Source organism: Aquila chrysaetos, chromosome Z (assembly GCF_900496995.4).
Source record: "Aquila chrysaetos chrysaetos chromosome Z, bAquChr1.4, whole genome shotgun sequence".
NCBI classification, from domain to species: domain Eukaryota; kingdom Metazoa; phylum Chordata; class Aves; order Accipitriformes; family Accipitridae; genus Aquila; species Aquila chrysaetos.
In genome coordinates this window covers 64,192,693-64,215,726 of record NC_044030.1, presented here as the reverse complement: position 1 = coordinate 64,215,726, position 23,034 = coordinate 64,192,693, and the positions used below count along the sequence as shown (strand labels likewise).

Sequence of the window (23,034 nt, the reverse complement as noted above, 5' to 3'; positions counted from 1 at the left end):
AGAAAAGATCCATTATTTTAATCACTATTTAAACATTTTCTGCAGTGAACACAATGACACCACAAATAGGTCACATACAAAGTAGTACAGAATTTGTCCTGGAAAGCAGAAGCTATAATAAAAAGATCCTAATCCAAATCAGTGCTGCTGCACCTGCTGCTATTTCAAGGAAACAGAAAAGAATGAATAGTGTCCTTAAACAACGGGGAAACTGATCTCCTAATACAGTACAGTTGCCTACCCATAACTACAAAGGACAAACAGGAATACGTTTATCAGGATTGCAAGATTACAGTGCAAGCTTTGTTGAATTTATCACAGTAATGGTGGAATAGAACCAAACAAATGGGGACACATGCAGGCTTTGAAACTACCTATTAAAACTGTCAGTTCTCATCTTAAGCATAATAAATCAAAACAGCTACAAAGCAGATTCTCACATTGCCTAAATCTGCAAGAACCTGTTTTTCAGCAGAAATTACTATTACGGTAGTTGAGGTTCTGGCTTGAAATTCTTATAAAAAACATATATGGTTAACAAAACATTTCCCATACTGTTTTGTTCTCCATAATCTTATGAATTATTTTCAATTATGAAGTATAAAACGTTCAATAGGATCCATCTTTGGCAATTATGAAGTAAAACTAACAGAAGCAGAAAGTAATTTGCAGATCTTACTTTTCCAAATTCTTAATCTGCAGTTTAACAGTCCGATATATTCAAGACAAGCCAACTATTTATTCTCCTCCTCTTAAGATTACCTACCAATTATATTACTTTACAACTAGCCTCTCTCTCTCTCTCTCTCTCAGGTAAGAACAACAAAGCTACAGAAATAAAATAAAATAAACACAATACTTATAATGACCATACCTAGTAATAAGAACCGCATTATCATGGTGGGCAATCCCATTTTCTGGAATGGTGTTTCCATCACTTTGGTGGGAGAGAATGGATTTCTGCCACTTACAGAAGCTATCGAGGGACTTGTCTGCATGGTGGTTTATCTCCAAGTTTGGCTGCAATACAACATGCATACCAGAAATGTTCCAAACAAATTACTAAGGTCAGTTGTTAAGCCTTTTGAAAACTAAAATGGGACTATAATTAGAAGCAGTGGTTTCTAGGAATAAACTCTTCTTGCCAAATTTTATATCTGTAAAATCTGACCCCAAGTTCAGCTGTGTATTACTGAACAGGCATTCTTTCTGCTCCAACTTTAATAATGATTATGTCAATACAAAAAAATCAGAATATCAAAATACAGATCTAAAAATAAAACTGACATCCCCGAAGGTGTATTAATATTCACCTGAAGTAAGAACAGATATCTTTGAGATGATACATGAGGAATATTCCTTTGAACTGTTTCATCTTGATTAAAGTAGTGAAAGATTACAACATAGGTTTTGTACTCAGATGCAGCCATTTCAAGCAATAATTAAATGAAATCTATATTACAGAATAATGTAACTTGTATTTCAGGGATATAAAGCTTAGCACAACAGCTCTTACCTGATCTTCAGTGAGGACAATTAAACGTGTCACTATAATATTCACAACGTTTCCTAGACTGGAATCACGATAAAGTTTGGCAACCTGACCTCCAGAAAATAAGAAAAGGCACAAAGTCAGACAAGAATCACCACTTGTTTCCTAAATGGTTAAAAATTAACCTATTTTCTCATTCAGTGTAATTTCATAATGTTAATTATAATTATCACCTGAATAAGAGTTATTGTTGGACCAAAAAATGACCACTCAGTAAAACAAACTTCTTGGGTCACACTTCTCAATCAAAACTGTTTATACCTTGTTTCATAATTCATCCAGCACAAGGAGCATTTAGACTGTTGACTTAAACAGAATAGAATTGTATAATCTAAATGCAATCACATTAATTTAAAATTAAAGACAAGCAATTTAAAAGTGATCACAGTGTACTTCTTGACAGAAACAGTACTGCATTCTTCCCACGATGCTAACATTTGCCATATTTCAACTAGTAATTCTTGCAAGCTGACACATATTTTAAAGCTTCATTCATTAGTTGCTTTATCATTTTGGTACATGCATATTGATATGAACACAGAGAGGGATGAAACTTACAATATTCATTACACTCAAAATGTAGTGTTCAATGTCTTTGCGACCATGGTATCCCACCATCATTTTGTCTGCTACTACCAGCGTTTCCACAAACCGTTCAAGGCTTACTGATCTCTTCTGTCGACTATGACTACTTAACGTGTCATTGACTGGAAATGAAGTTGGAAAAGCAGATGCATCACTCATCCACCAAGGTTTACCACTTCTTGTGAGGTCTTCTAGGAACCAAAATAATTCAACACTTCAGAGGGGTCACTAGTAAAACTCATTCAAATGCAGCTGTTCTATGTTGAGATTACTGTCTTCAAGCTTCTAAAATGAAGTCTTTCTTGAGGCAAAAAAAAAATTAAATTCATTATCCAAACTTTTTTTATTTTAAAATACTTTATATAATGCAAAACCAACTTTGAGTTCTAATATTCTCAATTCTCCTTAACTTGACTTAGGATAATAAATCATCGATCTTCTCTTAACAGATCTGATTCTGCACATCTGTGTTAATACTAAAGTTGGTTATAAATAACCACAAGCACAGTTCAGAATTTTGAAGGTAAGAACAAGACAGCTGTAAGATTTGGAAAACACATACTGGTGACCAAATATTCAAAATTAAGGTAAAAGATATCAAAATATACTAAGGAATTAAACTCGCTGATAAGGCACCAAAAAAGCTTTTTCCCTCCTGTGAAACTCTAATTATCAGGCAATTATGCTTACATGCCTAATAGTTTTTGGGCCAAATAAATTAACTTTCTCTTCAGAAAGCTATCAGATTATGTTTTATCTGCCTCAAGAATTAATTATAATGGGAAGCTTAAAATGGCCTGACATGAGATAATTGCTATAGTTACTTTTAACACTAATTTTAATTCCAATATGTTGATTCCTGTACTTGTTCATGTAAATATATGGAAAAAATTTATTGCATGCAAGAGATTGATTATTAAAAATCCAAACAGCTGTAATTATCAGCAAAACAAACACTACAAACTTAATTTGAATTTGAATTCCTGTCCTCAGGACAAAATTGTACCTGCCCTTCCCTGCAAAACTGGCATTTTTGTGTGTATTAAATATCTCTTTTCCACAAAGGCCCACACAGATCTCAACCTTAAGTTTATCAAAGTATATTGTTAGTCTGGTTTTACCTAAGTAGGATTTCAAAATATCTAAGCTATTCTTGCTAGTTAAGGATGAACATAATAAAGTTAACAGTTAGACACATTTATAATTGTCTGAACAGGACTGCTCAAGGGAGCAATTTCTGAGATGCGTCCTTACCTCTACTAAAACTGGTTCAGCTAAGGATGAGTTGAGATAGGATCGGTACCATCCATGAAAAAGCAATGCTTTATGCAATTCAACTAAGCTATTTTCAAAGAGCAATAACTACACGCAAAGAATGTACGTTCACGTCAAAACCAGGAATACAAAGCTTCAGCATTCCCACTGTTGCAGTGTTCCACAATTTTTGAGGCCACAGTGTTGGCTTTAAAAGGTGCATATTTTAGAAAAGTCAAGAAATGAAAATAAACCTGGCAGTTGAAAAAATGTCAGTAACAAAATTGTCCTCATTTTGCAATGGGTATAATCCATCCTAAAAAAATGGTATTAAGTATTAAAGCCTGTTGAGGATTCAATAATGAATACTAAGCTTCTTCCTGGTTTTCATCTCTATTGTAGGAAATTCAAAGTTGCTTTAATTGTTCAAAGACTTTCATCTCACTTAAGCAGTGATTTAGGAATGTCTGGAATTTTCTCTGACAGCTTCTGTACTAAAGTTTTTAAAAATCCACTCTTCATTTTCAAATAACAAATGGTGACATTTGAGGATTTCTGATGCTCTTAGAGTGCTAGATGTACTTCAGAAATGCAACACTGCTTCTACATTCATTCATAATTTTTCATTCAAAATGCAAATCTATTCTAAACATTTGAAAGCTGATGAGCTCATGCAGAAAACTTTCAGAGAAAAAAAGAAAAGATGATGTTGGACTCATCTTGATAGCATCTTTCAAACAAAGGTCTCGGAAGACTTCACAAAAACAAACATTTCTCCTTTTCTTATCAGATGAGAAGCTTAGGCTTCAGCTGGTGTCAGAGTAATGGGAAAGCTGGAAACAATCCTGAGTTCTTAAGCTCACACTCCAGGATCTATCAATGCTTATGCTGTTTTACTTAAAAACATTAAATAATGCTGACTAAATTTTCTTTAAAAAGCTAGAACATGTCAATAAAAGTTTGCAATACATTTAACAAAAATATTTCTGTGGCAAGTTATGTCATTTTTCCACCATATTCCTAGATTAAAAAAAGGAAAAAATTAAAACTTCATTAACATCAAACATAGCTATTGGGAATTAAAAAAAGCAAAAATGGAAAGGAAAAAAAAAACCACAGAAAAACACTGTAATTAATCCCAAAATAATGATTACAAATGCAGGGAATTAGGTTTTAAATTGCAAATGGAAAGAAATCCAAACGTGTGTAGACATGGAGTTCACAATTATGGTACCCAAGTTTTCCTAATTCAGTCCTTTAAAGATGTTAGGTGAGTGTGAAGGTGGAGAGAGAGGAGAGAACACAAACAGAAGATGATCTCAAAATTCAACAGAAAGCTACTTATGCAAGATGCAACTATGAGAATATTTTGAAGCAAAGCATTATGTGCTGTTTTTTTCCTACTGTTTTAACACCATCATTTAATGTATACACAAGCATTTTTTCATTTTAGAATACACCAACTGTAAAGTCTGGCATGAGTAAAACCACCACATAAAGCAGGACATAGTAGAGCCATCCCTAAATAATCTGCCACTCTGCAGCTTTCACATGTCAACTTTTGTTGTTTCACAATCCTGTCCAAACACAGCATTCTGCAAGGTAACCCAGTGGCCTCAAATCCTATTGAAGCAATTGAAATTGGACGGTGGCCAACTTCTTACCAAGGCCTTAACAATTTCAACTATATTTAATAAAGCATAGTTAACTGGGTGATGATACATACATGAAATAGTAATTTAACATTTTTTGTTTTTTAAATGTTCTTATGCCTAACTGCTTAAAATCTAGTTTAGGTTATGAAAATCTATTCCATGTTCTTATCTGAATCTCCCTGCCTTTCCAATTCTTCTCTTGTATTAGCCACCATAATTCTACTATCTACTATGAAGTAGTCCATCACTTGCTCATCCCAACCAATTCTGATCATCCTTTCACCAAATTCCCCACCTCACTTTCTACCAATCATTGCAATTTTTCTCAGAAACATCAGAAATAACACTCCTCTTGTCTCTATCAACACTTCAAAATCCTAACCACTTCCCTGATACAGAACAAGTACACAATAAATTTAGGTCTAGATTACAGCAGGGGAAACTTGCCAGACCATGAATAGTGGCACAGCTACACAAGCAGATTCCTCCCAGCATATTATACTGGCAAAAATGTTCTGAAGGTAAAGATAAAAACAGTCTCCAGACAAAATAAATTATAAACTGCCAAAAGGCAGTTACAGGTTTGTTACAACTGCATTTTAGAACACAAAATTGGACTGCTCAAAACTTCCAAAATGAGACAAATGCCCCAAAGATTACTGTAAACTTGGGTCCTAGAGTCTGAAAGCTGTGAAACTTAAAATTAATATTTTATTTTACTGTTTAGGTATTCTGGGGGATGCTTTAGATGCCATGTCACTTTGGGATAAAGCTGCAACAGTGCTCAGAAAACGAGTTTAAAAGGTTTTGGTACCCATGAGGAGAACGCTAAAAGAGAACATCATCTGGAAAAGTAAGACCTTGCAGTTTTGGGGAAGAGTAAATTTTTTCAGAAATTTGCATGGAGTGGAAGCAGTGTACAAAACAACAGGAAAAGGAGAAACTGAGATCAATGAGCTTGACAGTAGTCTCAGGCTTTAAAAAAGCAGTGCTTTAGTATTTCAATAATTAAGGACTTCAGGTTGTGACAGATATGAAAGCTCAGGAAATGCACAGGAGCTTACAAGAACAACAGCAGCATCAAATATACAAAGGAATAAATGCTAAAGATTACTGCATGTTTCACAAAAAATGCTTGCAGGATGCATAGCTCTGATCAACCTATGATCCATTCAACAGTTACTGCCAGAATGACTGAATGCAACCTGGCCAAACTAGCTGCCACTGCTTCATCCTCACTTGGAGAAGAATGACTTACTAAGCATTAATCTAGAAGATAACATCTGACAGAGGCCAATATCGTTTCTTTTTCTAGGGATATAATAATGGTAAAAATTGCATCATCCTACATTTCATAATCCTTTCACTTACTTCAAGAGGCTTAAGTGACAGCTTTCCCTAAAAAAGAAACGTACATTAGCACTCTTATTTTACAAACAGTCAGCAGGCAGTAATAGTTAGGAAACTTGTTTTGCAGTATTAGAAGCATGTAGGTGGAATAAGTCTTCCAAACTAAAACAGAAGTTACATACATGAAGTGTGACATACCCTAAACACACTTAACTGAAACACTCAGGGAAAAACTGTCTCCCAAGCATGGGCCTTTGTAGACAATCTGTACTGTAAGTTTAGTCAGCCGGTGCCAGCAGAATTTACAACCTCCAAAAGAAGCTGAAATAAGTTACATCATGAACAGTGACATTATTTTAAGATTAGTATTTGTCAGCCTGCCCTGTGCACTGAATCTCAGGGAATACAACTGTCCAGGACTGAACTTTAAAGAACAAGCTATTTCTGAGATATAAACAACTGACAAGATTAGAACATTTTTCTATTATATAAAAAAAAAACCCATTATTTTAGTGCTCTAAAATAACTTGTCAGTTTTACTCCATGCTGTTGTCAAGAAGTTAGTTTTCAGCTTCAGTTTAAGCAAGTGAAAATCATGCCAAAGAGTACTTGAAAAGTGTATTTGTGGAAGTTAAAACTGCTTTACAGGGAAAATATCTCTCAATCAAAACTATGTAATCCTTCCCATAAGGCACCTGTAAATCACATATTCAACTATTATGCAATAATGTTAACCCACTGAACCAAAACCCAGTATCAAAACACCACAAACCTCTGTAAACAAGAAAGATGTGAACTGCAGCTCCGAATGTATTATTGATCGTAATACTAACACATTTAATGTATGTCAAATTCCCTCACATGAGATGGAACACTTACTAAAGATCGAGCTGTAATACTCAGTCACTCAATCATGCTTTGCAGTTGGGGAACAAAGTACATTTATAGCACATTTTGAGGAAAACTGTGCTCATTTCTACCACTGTACACAACACAGGCATAAAACAAGACTTACTCCCAGTGTCTCAGTTTTGAAAGACACTATACTCTCGATCTGAATCTGAAAAAAAAAGCAAAACTACTTTTCAGCGGCATATTGTATCAGCCAAAAGGAGGATTCCCATTGCTACATTCTCCATTGTCTTACACGTGAACCAAGCAAGATTTTAAAATACATCTTAAGTTACGATTTTTTTAAAAGGAATGACACTTATACTCACTTACCTGAGACTCCACAGTGACTGTCATCATAAAGATGTTGCTGGTGCATGGTAGATTTTTTATATATAACATGAGGATGACCGTTCTCATAATTAAAGTTACTGGAATCTTCTGTTATATTCCTTAAAGGCTCAATAAAATACTCTTCATCTTCTGTAGCAATGACTCCATGCTTAAAGAAGAAAATAAGAAAATAAAAACTTACAACAGACAATATAAAACTTCTATTTAAAAGCTTAACTTTAAAAAACATTTGACTATCATCTATCTCTGTGAAGAAATCCACAACCATAACCCCACACAGAAAACAATGCATAAGCCAGCTCTCCTCCACTGATTCTAGTGGGAGCAGGAGTAAGCACCTAGAAGCAACACAACAAGAAAAGAATAAAAGTATCATTGCCCTGTTTCTGGAGTTCTTTCCCATCAGTTTTGGTGGATGTGGTAAGAAAGCAAGAGATATTCTTGGTATATGACAAATATCTCTTCACAGAGATGTTCCAAAACTACATGATTCATATCCATTAAAAGTGATGCCAAGCCAAAATGGCCTTGCTCAAATAGCGAGACCAATATCCCTCTATAATGCTACACCGGTAGATGCTTAAAGCCACATGCTGCATCAAAGAAAAACAGCATGAAGGATTAATTTTAGAACATATATTCAGGGAAACCATTCAGCATTTTTACATCCAGATGCTTAATCCCAAAACTGAGCTAGTTATTAAAATCAAATTATTAATATTAACTTGGATACACTATTTACAAAGCATTTATTCCTTAAAAGGTCTTGCCACAAATCTGGCAAATCCAAGTTGTTGCAGACTGTGCACTAGACCTCATTCTTCATGACAAATGAACATTTTTTTCCTCCTACTGCAGCACAGAATAGTAGATATTCTATTCTCATAACTTTCACATTTGTGAACTCAGCTTCTTCCAAACAGGAAGTGGTTTATGGAAGAAAGGGGAGATTTCAGGCCAACTATGCAATTTCCTGAACCTTCAGCAATTAAAACCGAACTTTAGCAGAAAATCCAGTTTTGGGAGCCTTTTGGATATAGAAATGTTGGGGGAATAAGCCCTCACAGACTCCTACACCTATATTTGCTAAATAAAAAAATTCTGCTATCTGTATCCAGAAAATTCTGAATGTATGAACTTTCTACACCAGGATAAGAAGCTGGTCATCAGGTAGGAGACTAGAAGCAGGAACTTCTCCATTCATATCCTGATTTGATGCATCACAAATTTCTATAACACCTTTGATCTGTAAAGCAAGTACGGTGCATGAGACCTTTTTTAAAGGGGGTATCTTTTTCCTCAGATGAGACCTCTATGATCAGCCATAAGACCACTTGCTCCGTATCTGCTCTAAATATCCTGAAGCTGTTTCTAGGATCAGGGCTTGCCATTGCACTCTTGGTCAAAGCTCCCATCCTGCTACTGTTTTGTACATCAAGAGCCTGCTGTTCTCCACTCCTGGAATAACTGCATTTCAGTAACAACATAAAACTTACAAAATAAAGAGTCCTGTATAACACATCAGAAAGAACAGTGTTTTCCAAATATAACCCTATTATACATTTCGAAAATACACATATGAACACAGTGCAGCTTTCAATTACAGATTCCTTACATAATGACTATAACACTACGTGTTCCTCATCAGTGGTATTTTTTCATTATGAACTCAATTATTTACTCAAGAAGGTAACATCAGGGTCTATATTCACCTGGAAGATGCTGGTATAAAATTCCCCTCACAATGCCTTCTTGTTACTTGGAGTCTAGGATTTTACTAGAAAATAAATCATTTGCTGGTACACTACTGCTTAAATAGTATTAAAAATATAAACCAAATTGTAACTGGGTTTGCCAGATGTGCAGAAAGAACCTTGACAGTCTGGACTGCATCCAGTCTGGATGTCAGACATCTGGGTTCAAGCTAATCCTGGGCCATTATAAGCTCTGGTATTATGTTCCCACAGGAAGGGAGTCCTGCAGAGTGGTTCTGGCCAGCACCATCAGGCTGTCAACTTCATGCCAAGCCTGAGGAGACAGAGGTACCATCCAACCTGTGGCTCTGCCTCTGCAACAGAGCTGGTCTTAACCTAAATCTGGTTACACCAGAGTATACATCCTTCATGTCTGTACTCAAGTCCAGCCAGGTTAACAAGTCTAAGCATGAATGAGGCATTTATATCAGATACTGAAACCGATAGTTTTAAGCAGTGAGATGACCTCAGTGGGAGCGAGTCAATTCAGATGCCATAAACACTTAACTGCAGCATTAGTTCTCTATACAAGTTTGTGTATTTGCAGGAGCAAATACACAAAAACTATTATGAATGTCTGCAAACTATGATCACAGTTCCTTCAGGTACCAGCAGTGAAAAAGGTTAGGAGAGTATCACTAATTTTTCCTATGCATAGCTAACATCTGATCCCATCTGCCCTAACACTGTGGTGGTTTAAGACAAGATTTTAATAACGTTTAGTTGAGGAACTGCAAATAAATTGTAACCTATACCCACCACCAGGTAGTCAGAACATGTACGCAGTCAGTTGCTGCAGCTAGCCAAGTGATTTGATAAACATTGGAAACACACTTGCCCTCCACATGCCCTTCACCTAAGTCCAGCATACATATATGATTTTAAACCTAACATTAATTTTGCTTGCAAACAAAACTGTTCTTCCAATATTGAACTGATGCAAGTTGTCTTGGTGAATCACAGTGACTGATTTTTAAGCAGCACTCTGAATTCTGTACATTAAAAGCACCTATGTCAGTGACAACCAGCATTTATTCTAATTATGAGAAAATTTATGTGGCTAGAGATACTTCCATTGTATATGCATTCAGCAATGCCTGATTAATAAATAGTGGGAATTATGCTATTATATCCAAATCAACATTCTAAACCTTGGTTTTGGCTTATAATCTACTATTTGAGCAAAACACAATTTCAGTTGGAAAAGGAGCTTGGAAAAAATGTCCTTTTAAAGCATTAAAAGGAATTAATTTTAATTTTCTAGTTTTTCTATTGTATTTGAACAGTTTGTAAATTAAACTTCTGCTCCAAACCGTAAGAAATATCATTAAGACATAACAATGATCAGCAAAAGATTCTGACAATATACCATGACTTTAAGAAACAAGCTGAATGCCCCAAGTAGGCTACTCCAAGCAACATTCCCAAGATTATTATCTAAAACAGTCTGAGGTCCTGTGTTAACCAATCCCACTACAGACTGTCAACTCCTGCTAACATAGGTAAGGTCTGGATCCAGCAGTCTGACATGCTCAGACAAATCTGTGAATCCATATGGAGTTCCCCTGAATTTGTGAAAAGGAATCTTTTTCTGTCAGGCTGTCCAGCTGGGGCCTTAACCTCCTTCAAATGGGGGATGTCCATCAGTCACAGAAGCAAACTGAATTATGGAGGACAAGTAAGTGCGTGCCTTTTTCACACAGTACCACTGTTTTACAATTTCTCCATGCCTTGAATCTTTCTAGACTTTATGCTTTACCCATTTTTAATATAAAGTACTAGTAATGGAAACCTCTGAAAATGTGTCAGTGCTGTTCAGTATGTCTACAGCTGGCTATACACTTCGGTGTCCTTTTATGACTGAAGAAAAAGATTGCATTAGCTTACTGTGTTCTTAAAGATGAAAAAAATAGTGATCTGGCCTGATAGAGTACATCACAGAATCCAAAGACACGATAAAACTAGGACAGGGACAGCTTATATGTAATTTTCTGAATACTAAGCCTATACTGCAAATACATATTAGTACCAACAGAACTCCAAAGACACTGATCTAACACTAAATCCTTTTCAATATAATTTCTGATCTTTAGAAATTATTTTATAAATTAGACATTACTTTACATATGACTCAAAAATACCATACTATATGCAATTTATAATCTATGAAAGTAGATGCATTCTTTATGGTAGAACCAGCTTTCAAATGAGCTAATTTAAGAAGAATATGAATAATTTATACCCATACGAATTTAGGAATACATGAAACAAACATGACGTCTTCCAGCAAAACAATTCTTTGTTTAACCAAGTAAGGTCATGCTTTTAGTCACAGCCTACTACTTGTGCTTTCTTATCATTTCTGTTTGGATGAAGACATCTGTGTTACCCAGCACAAATGTTACTCAGTGCATGGAACTTCACATGCCACAGAAATACTTGGCCTTTTACACTGAACATTTCCTTGGAACCATAGTAGCCTCAAAATGTGATTTCACTTCTCATTCACTTTCCTAATAATAATCACTTTCTACACATTTTAAAGTATTTCGCACTACTGGGCTTTTCAGCTCAAAATGAGAAAATCTGCTACTGTGGAAAACTTGTCTGAGCACTCAATTAAGAGCTCTGACACCTAACAGAGGACAGAGGTGGATCAGAATGCAAAAAGTTTGGTTTCTGCTCAATTCCACTACTATGATCTCCAAAACTTTTCTTCTTTAAGCCCTGCTCCCCTCAGAATTAGACAAACTTCTTTCCCTTGAGGTGAAGTTCTACTCTCTTCAGCCAATCTACCACTGTTTCTTCTCTTTTTTTCCTTCAGTATGACATACTCAGCTTAGGCAATGCCTCAGCCTTGTTGCCTTGCACCCAACATCCAACAGCCCCGAAATGCTGCTCATTGCAGGCTCTTTCATGAGAAATCCAAACCTGCAATCCATCCGCAAATGTAACATCCAATAAAGTAAATATGAGTTTGGAAGCCAGGGAGCCTGCCGGACAAGACCTTCAATTTCCTCACATGACTGCTCACTGGATGATAGAGCTTTTCTCGTAACTTCAGACAATTTATAGCATAATCAGGGCCCAGCAGATGGAAACTGCTGGAATGAAACTTCAGTAAGTAGCAGCCTGTAATTCTGGGGCACTTGGTAATGAGAAATATAGATGGAGAGGCTGAAACAGGAAACAGTGACAGGGAAATGAACTGACTGCTCATCACTTTTATTATAATGAAACTGAAAGAAAGCCCTCCTTGCACTAGAACTCATTGTGTTCTTCAAAGTCATACAACTTGGGTTAATTAGATCATGGTCTCACCTGACCACCCTGAATAACTGAACAGAATAACTCAAAATATTCACCAAGGGGAAGAAATCTGACTCATTTGGCAATACTGACTCCCAACAGGACAACTGGAATAAATGGAATGCTTAAATTCTGCTTGTGAGCAACACTCACTGTTAAAGATTACTACTGGTTTTAGAGTTAAACTTAAAATGACTGGCTTTGAGACAGATGTTAATCAAGGACTATGCAGAATGTGACCGGCAGTCTCTTACAGACCAACAATCAGACCGGAAAATTCAACGAATGCCTTAAGCACAACATATTCCGAACTATCACTGATTCTAAAACAAGTAATATTGTCTTCAACATTCACTGCCAATTGCTTTATTAAACATGTTCTAACCAGCAGCTGTGTAACAAAATATGCATCAGTAGGAATCATCATTTACAAATAACTCTGTGATGGATTTATCTGAATGGAGTGGTAACTCCCATACTCAGTGCTCTGGAAGGCCCTGCCAACACTGGATGACAGAGGAGTTTCTGCACAGTAGAGGATGACACTGAGTCAAGCCTATCACTGCACCACTCTGCAGGATTCCTGCCTCTCTGAGCAAGAGCCTTGTGTCACCTGTGCTGCTGCTTCTGGAGCATGACAGGAGCCTCACATGCTTGTGACTAGGCCTTTCTAGGAGATGCAGTGGACACCTGACACTTGCAGTCCCAAGTAAGAGGCATGACCGTGAAGAACTCGAGAGTGCCAGTCGTGGGGTGACCGGAGACGGGATTAAGGCTGCCTTAATACCTGGAAGAAATACGTAAGAGCTGATGACAACTAAAAGCATTGAAGATGACTATTTAACTCGGAAGCATTCCACACTAAAGTTAACTAAATTTTAACTTAGAAACACCAAGTTAACATACGGACACCCAGAACCACAGAACAACAGGTGGCTTCACTCCAGCAAAACAGCAAGGCTGAGGGCAGAAGGAAAACGTGCAGCAATGGGAATGCTAAATGTCACCTCAGAGTGTAAGGCACAGAAGCAAAAAAACAAGATTCTGCTTCACCATGGCACCTTCCATGCTGCTAAATTCTGTGAAGAAAAGAAGTGCCATGAGGAGCGAGAGATGGCCAAAGCTGATAAGAAAACATGGCCCTTTTCCTGCTTCACCCCACTCTTGTTTTCCTAACATGAAAGGAAAACCAGTCGGCTAAGGCAAGAGCAGGCATTCTTGGCTCAGTCCTTGGCCAAGGTCTGAGAGGAACTGACATGGGAGCACCATGGCACTGACTGCAGGCTCCAAGGGGACCAATCAGTCTGTGCCTCAACTGGCAGAAACTCTGGAGATATAGAGGCATGCAGCCTCTTTTAGCAGTGAGTCCTGAAAGCAGGGATTTGGTCTCCATAGTATTTTTAGCTGAAGAGAACTCAAAAGCAAAATGATTAACTGTATTAATTTAAGAGCTTATATAACTGTGACAAAAAAGTTACTATACGGGAACTGCAAAACCAAAGTGAAAATTGTACTTAATTCAGACCTATCCACTACTAGTTTGCATTAACTAAGCTGTGACACCACACTCAATGCAACACCATTTTAACTAGTAGCTGGGTGTAACGCAACCTACCTAGGTCTGAAGCAGTTGGCTTTTGTTTGTACATAACATCCCAGGATGCATTATTCAATAGCACTTCCAAGGATAAATAGGAATTAGTTTAGCAAGTCTGTGTAATTTTTTTTTCCTTAGCAGTTAGTTAGATCTGTCTAATCCTAACAAGGAGATTGACCAGTATTCTACTGTAATTGAAACCAGAATGAATAACCATAATATATACATATATTTTTACTAGAGAAATTACTGGTTCTTGATTTAGTCTTTCCTAGTCATGCCCTTCTATTTTAGTACTTCGTTACTCAATAGTCTGTTTTTTAATTTTTTGCATTTGTTTTCTAATTTCTGTTGGGAATAAAAGAAGCTTTTTCCCATGCAATTACTACCATCATGTGATCAAGAGATCAACAGTGAAATGATATGAGAATAAAAGAGATGAAAGTGTCTAATCCTACTTTTAAATACAACTGTTTACAATTTGTAAACAAAATACTTCTGAAAAAGGTAAGTAATTACTTTCTGATGGTGGTACTTCCAAAGGATCTACTTTCCTCTTCACTCTTTGAATTTATAGCAATGATCACTTCTACAGCAAGCAATGCCTCTTGCCTGTTATTTACTCAAAATTTCTAAACCCAAATTCTCAGAGACAACAAGCAAGGGTTCAGTTCAACCCATATCTCTCTGGAGAGACTCAGCATCCTGAAGGATCCACTGTTTCCTCCTCCCTGCCCCTTGAGCTTGCAACATTTTTATAACCTGCAAGGATCTCATCACAGACCTAATCTTGCAGCCCTAGTGCAGACACTGTAAACACTGAAAACATTGCCTCCTAAAGGACTACAGAACTGGGTCTTAGTACTTAAAATTAAGCTTGAAAAACTGATTACTACTTTTCCCCAGGACCCAGATCAGGTTTTGGGAGTTTTCTGCACCCTTCTGTCTGATTGCTTCCCATATGGACTCAAAAAAATGTAAAATATGCCAATTCAGTTCTTCTGTAATTTAAGAGGGACAAGTACCCTATTACACTAGAACACACAATGTGCACTTACCAGACCATTGCAGTTGCTTAAGGCCACCTTAGTTGTTCTGTGTTGGTCTTGCAAATATCCTGTGTAATAACAGTGGTCTAAAAAATCGTGCTTCCATTGCGGTCCATCTTTCCCCCAGTACTCTACTGTAAAATGTCTGGACACCAAATCTGTGTTGAGAGTCAGGTTTAAATGAAAGTGCTTGCCATAGGCAGAAAGTTTAAAAAATAATTTAGATGCTGCCAGTTCTTGGTCATAAGGGTCTGTGCTCCTCCTCCTTCTTGAGGGTTTAGCATTTTTCACAGTAAAACTGAGGAAGGCTCCATTCTGATCAACTCTTACTGGGATCGTTAGTTGGTAGTGTTCAAGGTAAGACAGGAATTCCTCTTTGTAATCACAAGGTAAGACAGTCCAGGGAGTGGGCATAGAAGAAAAGAAAATACAACAGGAAACAACAAGTAGTAGTATAAACATAAACCATACGTGGCTATATGTCATCACCCTCATGATTAAAAGCCATTTTCAGGTAGACACAAGATACTAAATGAAGTAAACCATTCTTTTCTTTCTTTTTACATCAAGAAAATGTGTTCCGTTTCCTATTAATTTAATGTCACTGGAAACACAAAAGTCTTTAACTACATGTCTTTTCCTATTTACCCCAAATATGTAAACATTTGGCGCTAAATTCTAACCTAAGAAGGACACATTCTTCCCAGTGATACCATTCAAAGACAAAAGCTATTAGATCCACCTACAAGAATAGAAACAGCAGTAATGAAAAGTATTATATTGTAAAAACATGTAAATGGCTCTTCATTCATTAAAAACTATAAATGTTAATGGATCAAAGTAAGAGTTGATCCTTACTTCCCAGTCTAAAACATGTTAATGTTGTTATGGCAAGTCTCTAAACTATTATCGAGTACCACATTTTACTAGATTTAATTTGCAAGGCTTTCCCCACACTGAGACAGAAAAATTAAAACAAAAAATTTAATCAGATTTGCTATATTTAAACTTCCATGACAATGAATCATGATAAAGCTAAGAGCAGAACCCATATGATCTCATTAATTACATAAATATGGTTTAGAAAATACTACCCAAATGCAATGCAAAAATAGATGCTTCTTGTCAGCCACAGAGATCAGACCCTACCTTGAGAACTATATGAAAGTCTGTTGTCACTGTGAAATTCTGATGAAACCATGACTAGGCTCAAAATCCATGTCCACGTCTTCCAAAAAATTTCCATAATTTAGAAAAGCAGAAAGCTCTTTTTGGTTTTTTTCCTCCTTGGAGAGCTACCTGTGTGCTACAGAGTTAACTCCACTCCAGAATCGCACCATAACAGGTATATTTATTTTATACTACTTCCAAATTAACTACTGGATGTTCCACTTTTTGACAGGTATTCTTTTCCAACAACCTGTACTTTCTTCTATATCTGCAGTCATTTTCTCAATTGAAAATAAGTATTTGTAAGATTCCTTAAGATACCAGTAAGAGGTTAGACGGGATAGTTACTGAACTTGCTCCGTTTCTTCTCCTGAAAAACAAAAGAAAATGAGTTAAGGCAAATTCTTTCTACTAAAACAGATCTACACTACAAAACACTAAGCCATCATAGTGAACTACACAATGTAACATTTTGAAATAAAATTCAACCATTATCACTTCTATGGTCCAAGGTCACAATCTTACAAAAAAACCCATGAATTACCATTAACCTTAACAGCAGATCCATATAGCTTAAGATGCACATATCGACTTTATGTTAAATAGGCCTAAGAATTAATAAAATTAAGGTTTCTTGTTGCTCAAATACTGTGTTCAGACTTGTTCCAGCTATAATCAATGCTATGCACTCATTGATTTCAGCAGTGAATAACTAGACCCAATACACTAGTAGACAAAAGAAGACCTGGGAAAGAATCCAGAGTACAGTTATCTGATCTTTCTGCAGCACGTATTCTGTTATTACTTGGGCCTGGGTTCTGCTTATGCAGGCAGAATTCTCATTCACTTAAATGGGAATGCTGCACGTTCTAATACCAAGGAACAAATTTCAGTATCTGAAGCTATTCATCATACACATTCTAATTTTTCAAATATTTGTTGTCAAAAAAATGTTTTGTATGTATCTTAACTACAATTTGCTGTAGTAGAATATATTTTTATTTTCATTTTGCAGGTCATGTGATTAAGCAAATAACATGTTTGTTGGGGGGTTATTTTTGCATTTAAAACACTACTGCAGTAATACTAAAAAGCAGCTCTAGCTGCAGCCAGGGATTAAATGGAAGATCTATGCAATCAACCAACAGTCCAGTATCATGGGATACCAAACCATGTGTTTTGTCAGCTGGTACTAATCAGTCCTCTTAAGCACCCGCAGCACACCTGTGCTCATAGAGTAAACTGCTGAAGCAGACAATGGAAAAACAGAACACCTAAGGGAAGACTGTTCAAAAACAAATTTCCAAAAGCATACAGAGTCACCTACACATGCACCAGATAAATTTGCCTTTCTAAAATTCTGGGAATGATTTACAATATTCATTCAGAGAGGTAATACCCCTGCAGCCAGTGGATTATTTGTAAAGGTTCAAGAGCTGTAGCATGCCATCTCAAGAAAAATCAACGTCATGCAAATCTTATCTACTAGCATCACAGGAAAACTTCTAGGAATTAGGAAACTTCTTAGCCATTTTGAAATACATCTAATTATTACTGCGTAAATGAGGTTAATCTGATCATTCCAATACCTGTATTTTAAATATCTTTCAAGACAGCACACAGGATTTAATCAGGTTCGTAGAGTGCATAAAAGATACTTTGCAAGCATAGCTTGGCTTAGCAGTATTTTTTCCTGGGGAAGCATATGGATTTAGTGATGCCATTCACAGGCTTCAAGGCCTTAAAGCATATTAATAAAACCTCTGGTCTGGCCTTCCATGTGAACTCTTTATTTCCCAGCTAATATTTAGTTACAGCTTTTAGACTTTTACAAGTTTTGAAGACACATAATGAGCCCCACACTCTTCAGCTACATCAGTACACTAAATGTGCCTTATTTCTAATGTGAGAACATCCACTTTCAAATTCCTGTCACCATTATCTTGCTTCACCCATCCGCTAACAAGCTGCTTTCTTCTCCTTGCATGGAGAGTTATAATCTGATACAAGCACTTCTTGACACATCCTGATAAGCAGCTCAACCTATTTGGTTTACCTCATGCTGTACAATCCAGTTTCCAGATGTCTGAATACTTCTGCAGTTTTTTTCTGAACCCTTTCCAATTTGTCAGCATCCCTTTTCATGCACAGACACCAGAATTGGACGCTGTAGTCCAGTAATGGCTCATTACTGCCATATATAGAGGTAACATTGCCTCACAGCTTTTACTTAGCCAAAAAATTGTATCAGGGAGCTCATGTTCAGCCTGTTTGGCTGTTAAGTTATCCTAACATTAAGATCTCCTGCAACTGTAGTACCTAAGGAGCTACGTTGCTCAGAATACTAGACATAAACTACAGTGCCCATTGTTTAGACACCAACAGCCCACATGGTGGGCATTGGTCAACAGTGTCCAACTGTCACCCACGCCTAGTGTCTTTGCAGGGGTCTGTGTGAAATGGCCTCCCTCATTTCAAGCTTCACACAAGAAAAATCTCCTTTCACGTTAAGCTTGCTGGAAGTTTCAGCAGAATTTTTAACCTCCTTTCCAAACATATTACAGCCAGCTTGAGCATTGATACAAGCAGACCACGTGTAGCTATATTAATGTTCAGAGTTAAGGAGTAGTTAACGGACATGAAGGATAAGTTAAGGAGTAGTTAACGGACAGGTAACTCGATATAGTACTTCCAGTATGAAGTTTGGTAGGAATGTCAAAGCGTAAACTGTCTATACCCCTTTTTTTTCCATCTTCCTCGGTAGCATTTAGTCAGCATTCCACTTTTCACTGTTGTCAAGATGACACATTTGGTCAACACTAAGCTTACAGTAAGAAGCGTTTTCTCCCTCGTGGCTAAACTACACGTTCACCCACTGCTAAGGGCAGGCGTGGCTCCATGTCCTGAACTACTACCTAAAACCACAGCTCCCACCTAATTAGAAAAGTTCTGTCCACCGGCAAAGAAAAAGTACGAGATGTTTTTCAAAATCCAGGATGCCGATGACAAAGCAGGTGCGTGGCACTGGCATTTCTGTGCAGGCACTGATGACAAGAGTGGCAGTGCCGTCACTGATGCCATGAGCTTCCTACCCACTGCAACTCAATGAGGAGAAAAAAGGCCATAAACACGAACGGGAAGACTTTGGGGCAGGAAGTGGATAACGGGGAGGTGACTAGCCAAACTGCTCAGGCCAGTCACCCAGGGAGCCTCCATCTAAGCAAAGGTGCCTTGGGCAACTAAAGCGTCCCTTCGACTGAAGGCAGCTGAAGTTTTAGGAAAGGCAGGCTACCAGCAGACCGCCGTCCCAAGAGCATCACCACACTTGCTGCCTCCCCCGGGGACTGCCACGTCCCGCTCCACTCCCGGGGTCTCCACACCAGGGACGTCCACCACAGTACCGTCAGGCTCCGGCACGCGGCGGCGGCAACGACGACGATGACGAGGTCTCCCGGTAGGAGCCGAGGTGCCGAAACAACACGACACCGCAGCGCCGGATCACCCAGACCAACCGGGGGTTACGCTTCAGGGCGGAGCGGACGGGTGGAGTGAAGCGACAAACGCGTCGAGGTCCGCGGCGGGCGGGAAACGGCCCCGCCAATCCCGGCGGGGGGGGGGGGGGGGGGCGGCTGTCACCACGCCCCCCTCCCCCCGGCGGGCTCGGCCCCCGCGTCGCCTGTGGAGGTGCCCGCCGCCTTCCCGCCCTCCCCAGCCCCGGCGGGCGGCGGGGAGCGCCGCGGTGAGGCGCGGCCAGGGGCGGCCGTCCGCGCCGGCAGTACGAGTGGTTGCTAAGGAAATGCGGAGGGCGGGGCGGGAGGGGACGGGGCGGGGGGCGGGCATCAATCACACAAATTCAATTACAGGTATCGGGGCTGTCCGTGAAAAGCGCTGCCGGGCTTGAAAAGCCGGGGATTAGCCGTGGCCCTTGGGAGCTCCCCCGGCGAAAAGAGCGACGCGCAGACAGCGCCGGGAAGGGCTCGGTGAAAAGAAACGGGGGCCGGGGGGTGGCGGGGTGGGGGACACGTACAAAGGGAAAGGACGGATCCTTCCTCCCCGGAAATTAACCAGAAAGCGAGGCGCAAGGCATAGAATTGCTGCTGTGCGTGCCCCGACGGACGGCGGGGCCTGCCGGCCGCCCCCCCCCGCCCCGGAGGGGGACGGGGTTGCAGTCGTATGAACAGCCCCCCCAGCCGCGCCTCCCCCACGGCTCCCCGCCGGCCCTGCCCGGGGCTCAGCTGTCACTGAGTTTGTGGGGGGGAGGATGCAAAAAAGCAAACCCATGCACACCAACCCACCCAAAAAGTCAACAGACTAGAAAAATACATGGCTATACGTATAACCCAACACGTATACACATACATATTATATACACACGTCTGCACGCACAAAAAGTTAAAAATCCCTAGTATTGAAGCCAGTTGGAGGTCACCAGACACACATCCCTCAAAGAAAATTCAGAAGGAAAAAGGGAATAATAATAAAAAAAAAAAAGCCCTCCTCCCTAGAGAGGCTGAAGGGAAGAGTCTGGTTGCTGTGGTGGAGTTGATCCTAAAGTTAACTTTCAGCAGCCCATTTCCAGACAGCAGCGCTGAATCTATTTGGATAAAACGCGTGTGACCCAGACACTTGGCGTTTGGCCCAAACGCGTTGCACCGGCAGCCCAAATAAAAACAAGAGTCTGACTCTCCCTCTCCCTCTCTCTCTCCCCTCTCTCTTCTCTCTTGTACAACAATGAAAGAAAATAGCGAAGACAAAACCCGCACACACATCGCCAGGCAGCGAGAGCCCACTTACCTCCTCCCACCAAACAAAGTCCCTTTTAACCCCGGGCCGCTGCGGAGACAGACACACACCGATGAACACGGCTCCGCGGGGTTAAGAGTCTGGCAAACCCCAAGCGGCTCGAAGTAAATCAAAACCACACGCTTCCATCTTCCTGATGAGCCCGGCGAGAGCCCGACATCCCCGCCAGCATCGGGCTGCGGGACGGCGGCCGCCCCGACCCTCCGAGCCCCGGCACAAAATATGCACTTGTCCGACTTGACCGCTGCAGCGGACAACGCCGGACACGGCACGACCCGACCCGACGCCGGGATTCCTAAAGTTAAAGCAATCCGGAGTAGCTGTAGGTTGTCGTTGGGGCTTGGGGGCTGCTTTGGTTTTCATCTGTTGTTTGATTTATTATCTCTTTTTTCCTCCCTCTACCAACGATTTAGTGTTAAAAGTATGAAAAACCTAAAAAAAAAAAAACCTAAAAAAAAAAAAAAAAAAGCACCGTTCGAGACCGTACTTCATAAACCACTACTCTCTTCGGCTGAAAATCCTCGCAGCCCCTTCCCCCATCCTCAAAGGTTTCTGTCTGAAATTACTCCAAATCCACCTCGCCTAATGCAATATAAACCTCCCCCCGCTCCCCAAAGTCCTGCACGCACCATTATTCGGGACACAAGAAAAGCAAAAAGTTTCATTGAATAGCGTGAAATCTTCCTTACCGTTTTCATCTTCAATTTCTGATATAAAGTAAGTTTCAAACAATAGAGATTGCACAGGACGATTCCCGTATTCCTCTCTGCTTTTCCCCTCTGTGCAAGCAACCATCAGGCTTATATTCTCCAACAGAGTAAAATTCTCTAGCCTTCCTAAAAGGGGTTTTTAGAAAACGGGCTGGCTTGGCAGGAGGAAGGATGCCATCAATTCACCCAACCTATCACTCTGCACATTTTGTCTTTCCAACAAAAAAAAAGGGGGGGGGGGGAAAGGAAGGAAGGAAAAACAGGCTTATATTGGGGGGGGGGTGGGTGCCCTCCTCTTGAGCAGCCTCCTCTGTGCAAAATACCATGTGAATATCATCTGAGTTCGGGGGGGGGGGGGGGAGAGGGGGGGAGCAAGAGACAGAGAGGGGGGAGGGGGGGAAGAGGGAAGGCAAGCAGAGCAGGAAGGACTCAGTAAAGTTTGGTTGAAGTAGCCCCAGACCTCCTCTCGCTGCCGGCCCCCGGCCAAGCCGAGCGCGGCGGCAGCAGGGAGCCTTGGCAGCCTCGCCCGGGGGACGGCGCGGAGCACGCTGACGTCAGCCTGCAGATGTGCCCCGGGCCGGCGGCGCGGCCACGCATGCGCGCTCCGTCACGTGGCGGCGGCGGCGGGGGCAGGGGTACAGTCGGGGTAACGAAAAGCAGCGGAGGGGGGTGGGGAGGCCGCGCGCTCTTCGCGGCGGGGGCGGGATAACGTCCCGGGTGCGATTCCCCCGCCCGGCGCCCGCCAGCGGGGAGCCCGGTCCAGCCCAGCCCAGCCCGGCCCGGCCGCAGGGAGGTGCCGGGACGGCCGTGCCACCGCTGCCGCAGCCCCGGTGTGCAGTCGGCCGGCGCCGGGCCGGGCCGTTGCCGGTGGGCGGCGGGGCGGGGCGGGGCGGTGCCCTCCTCCCCTACCCCTCCCCGCCGGCGGCCCGGTTCGCGCCCCATAACGGGCCTGAATAAAAGAAAAAAAACTAGCACCATTTCCAGCTGAGGGCAGGCGGCGT

The 23,034-nt window shown here is 40.3% G+C and overlaps 1 protein-coding gene across 1 annotated transcript; it reads right to left on the bottom strand.

Annotated features, from left to right (window-relative positions):
* Window positions 1-237: 237 nt before the first annotated feature.
* Window positions 238-19,935, bottom strand: LOC115337222 (A disintegrin and metalloproteinase with thrombospondin motifs 6-like). The gene is made up of 8 exons (XM_030005332.1): window positions 19,841-19,935; window positions 16,500-16,890; window positions 15,360-15,724; window positions 7,621-7,789; window positions 2,111-2,328; window positions 1,517-1,600; window positions 875-1,020; window positions 238-247 (listed from the first exon to the last, which is right to left on the bottom strand). Exons 2-8 carry the CDS (start codon window positions 16,594-16,596, stop codon window positions 238-240), a joined length of 1,089 nt encoding a protein of 362 aa, XP_029861192.1. The 5' UTR covers window positions 16,597-16,890; window positions 19,841-19,935.
* Window positions 19,936-23,034: the final 3,099 nt, after the last annotated feature.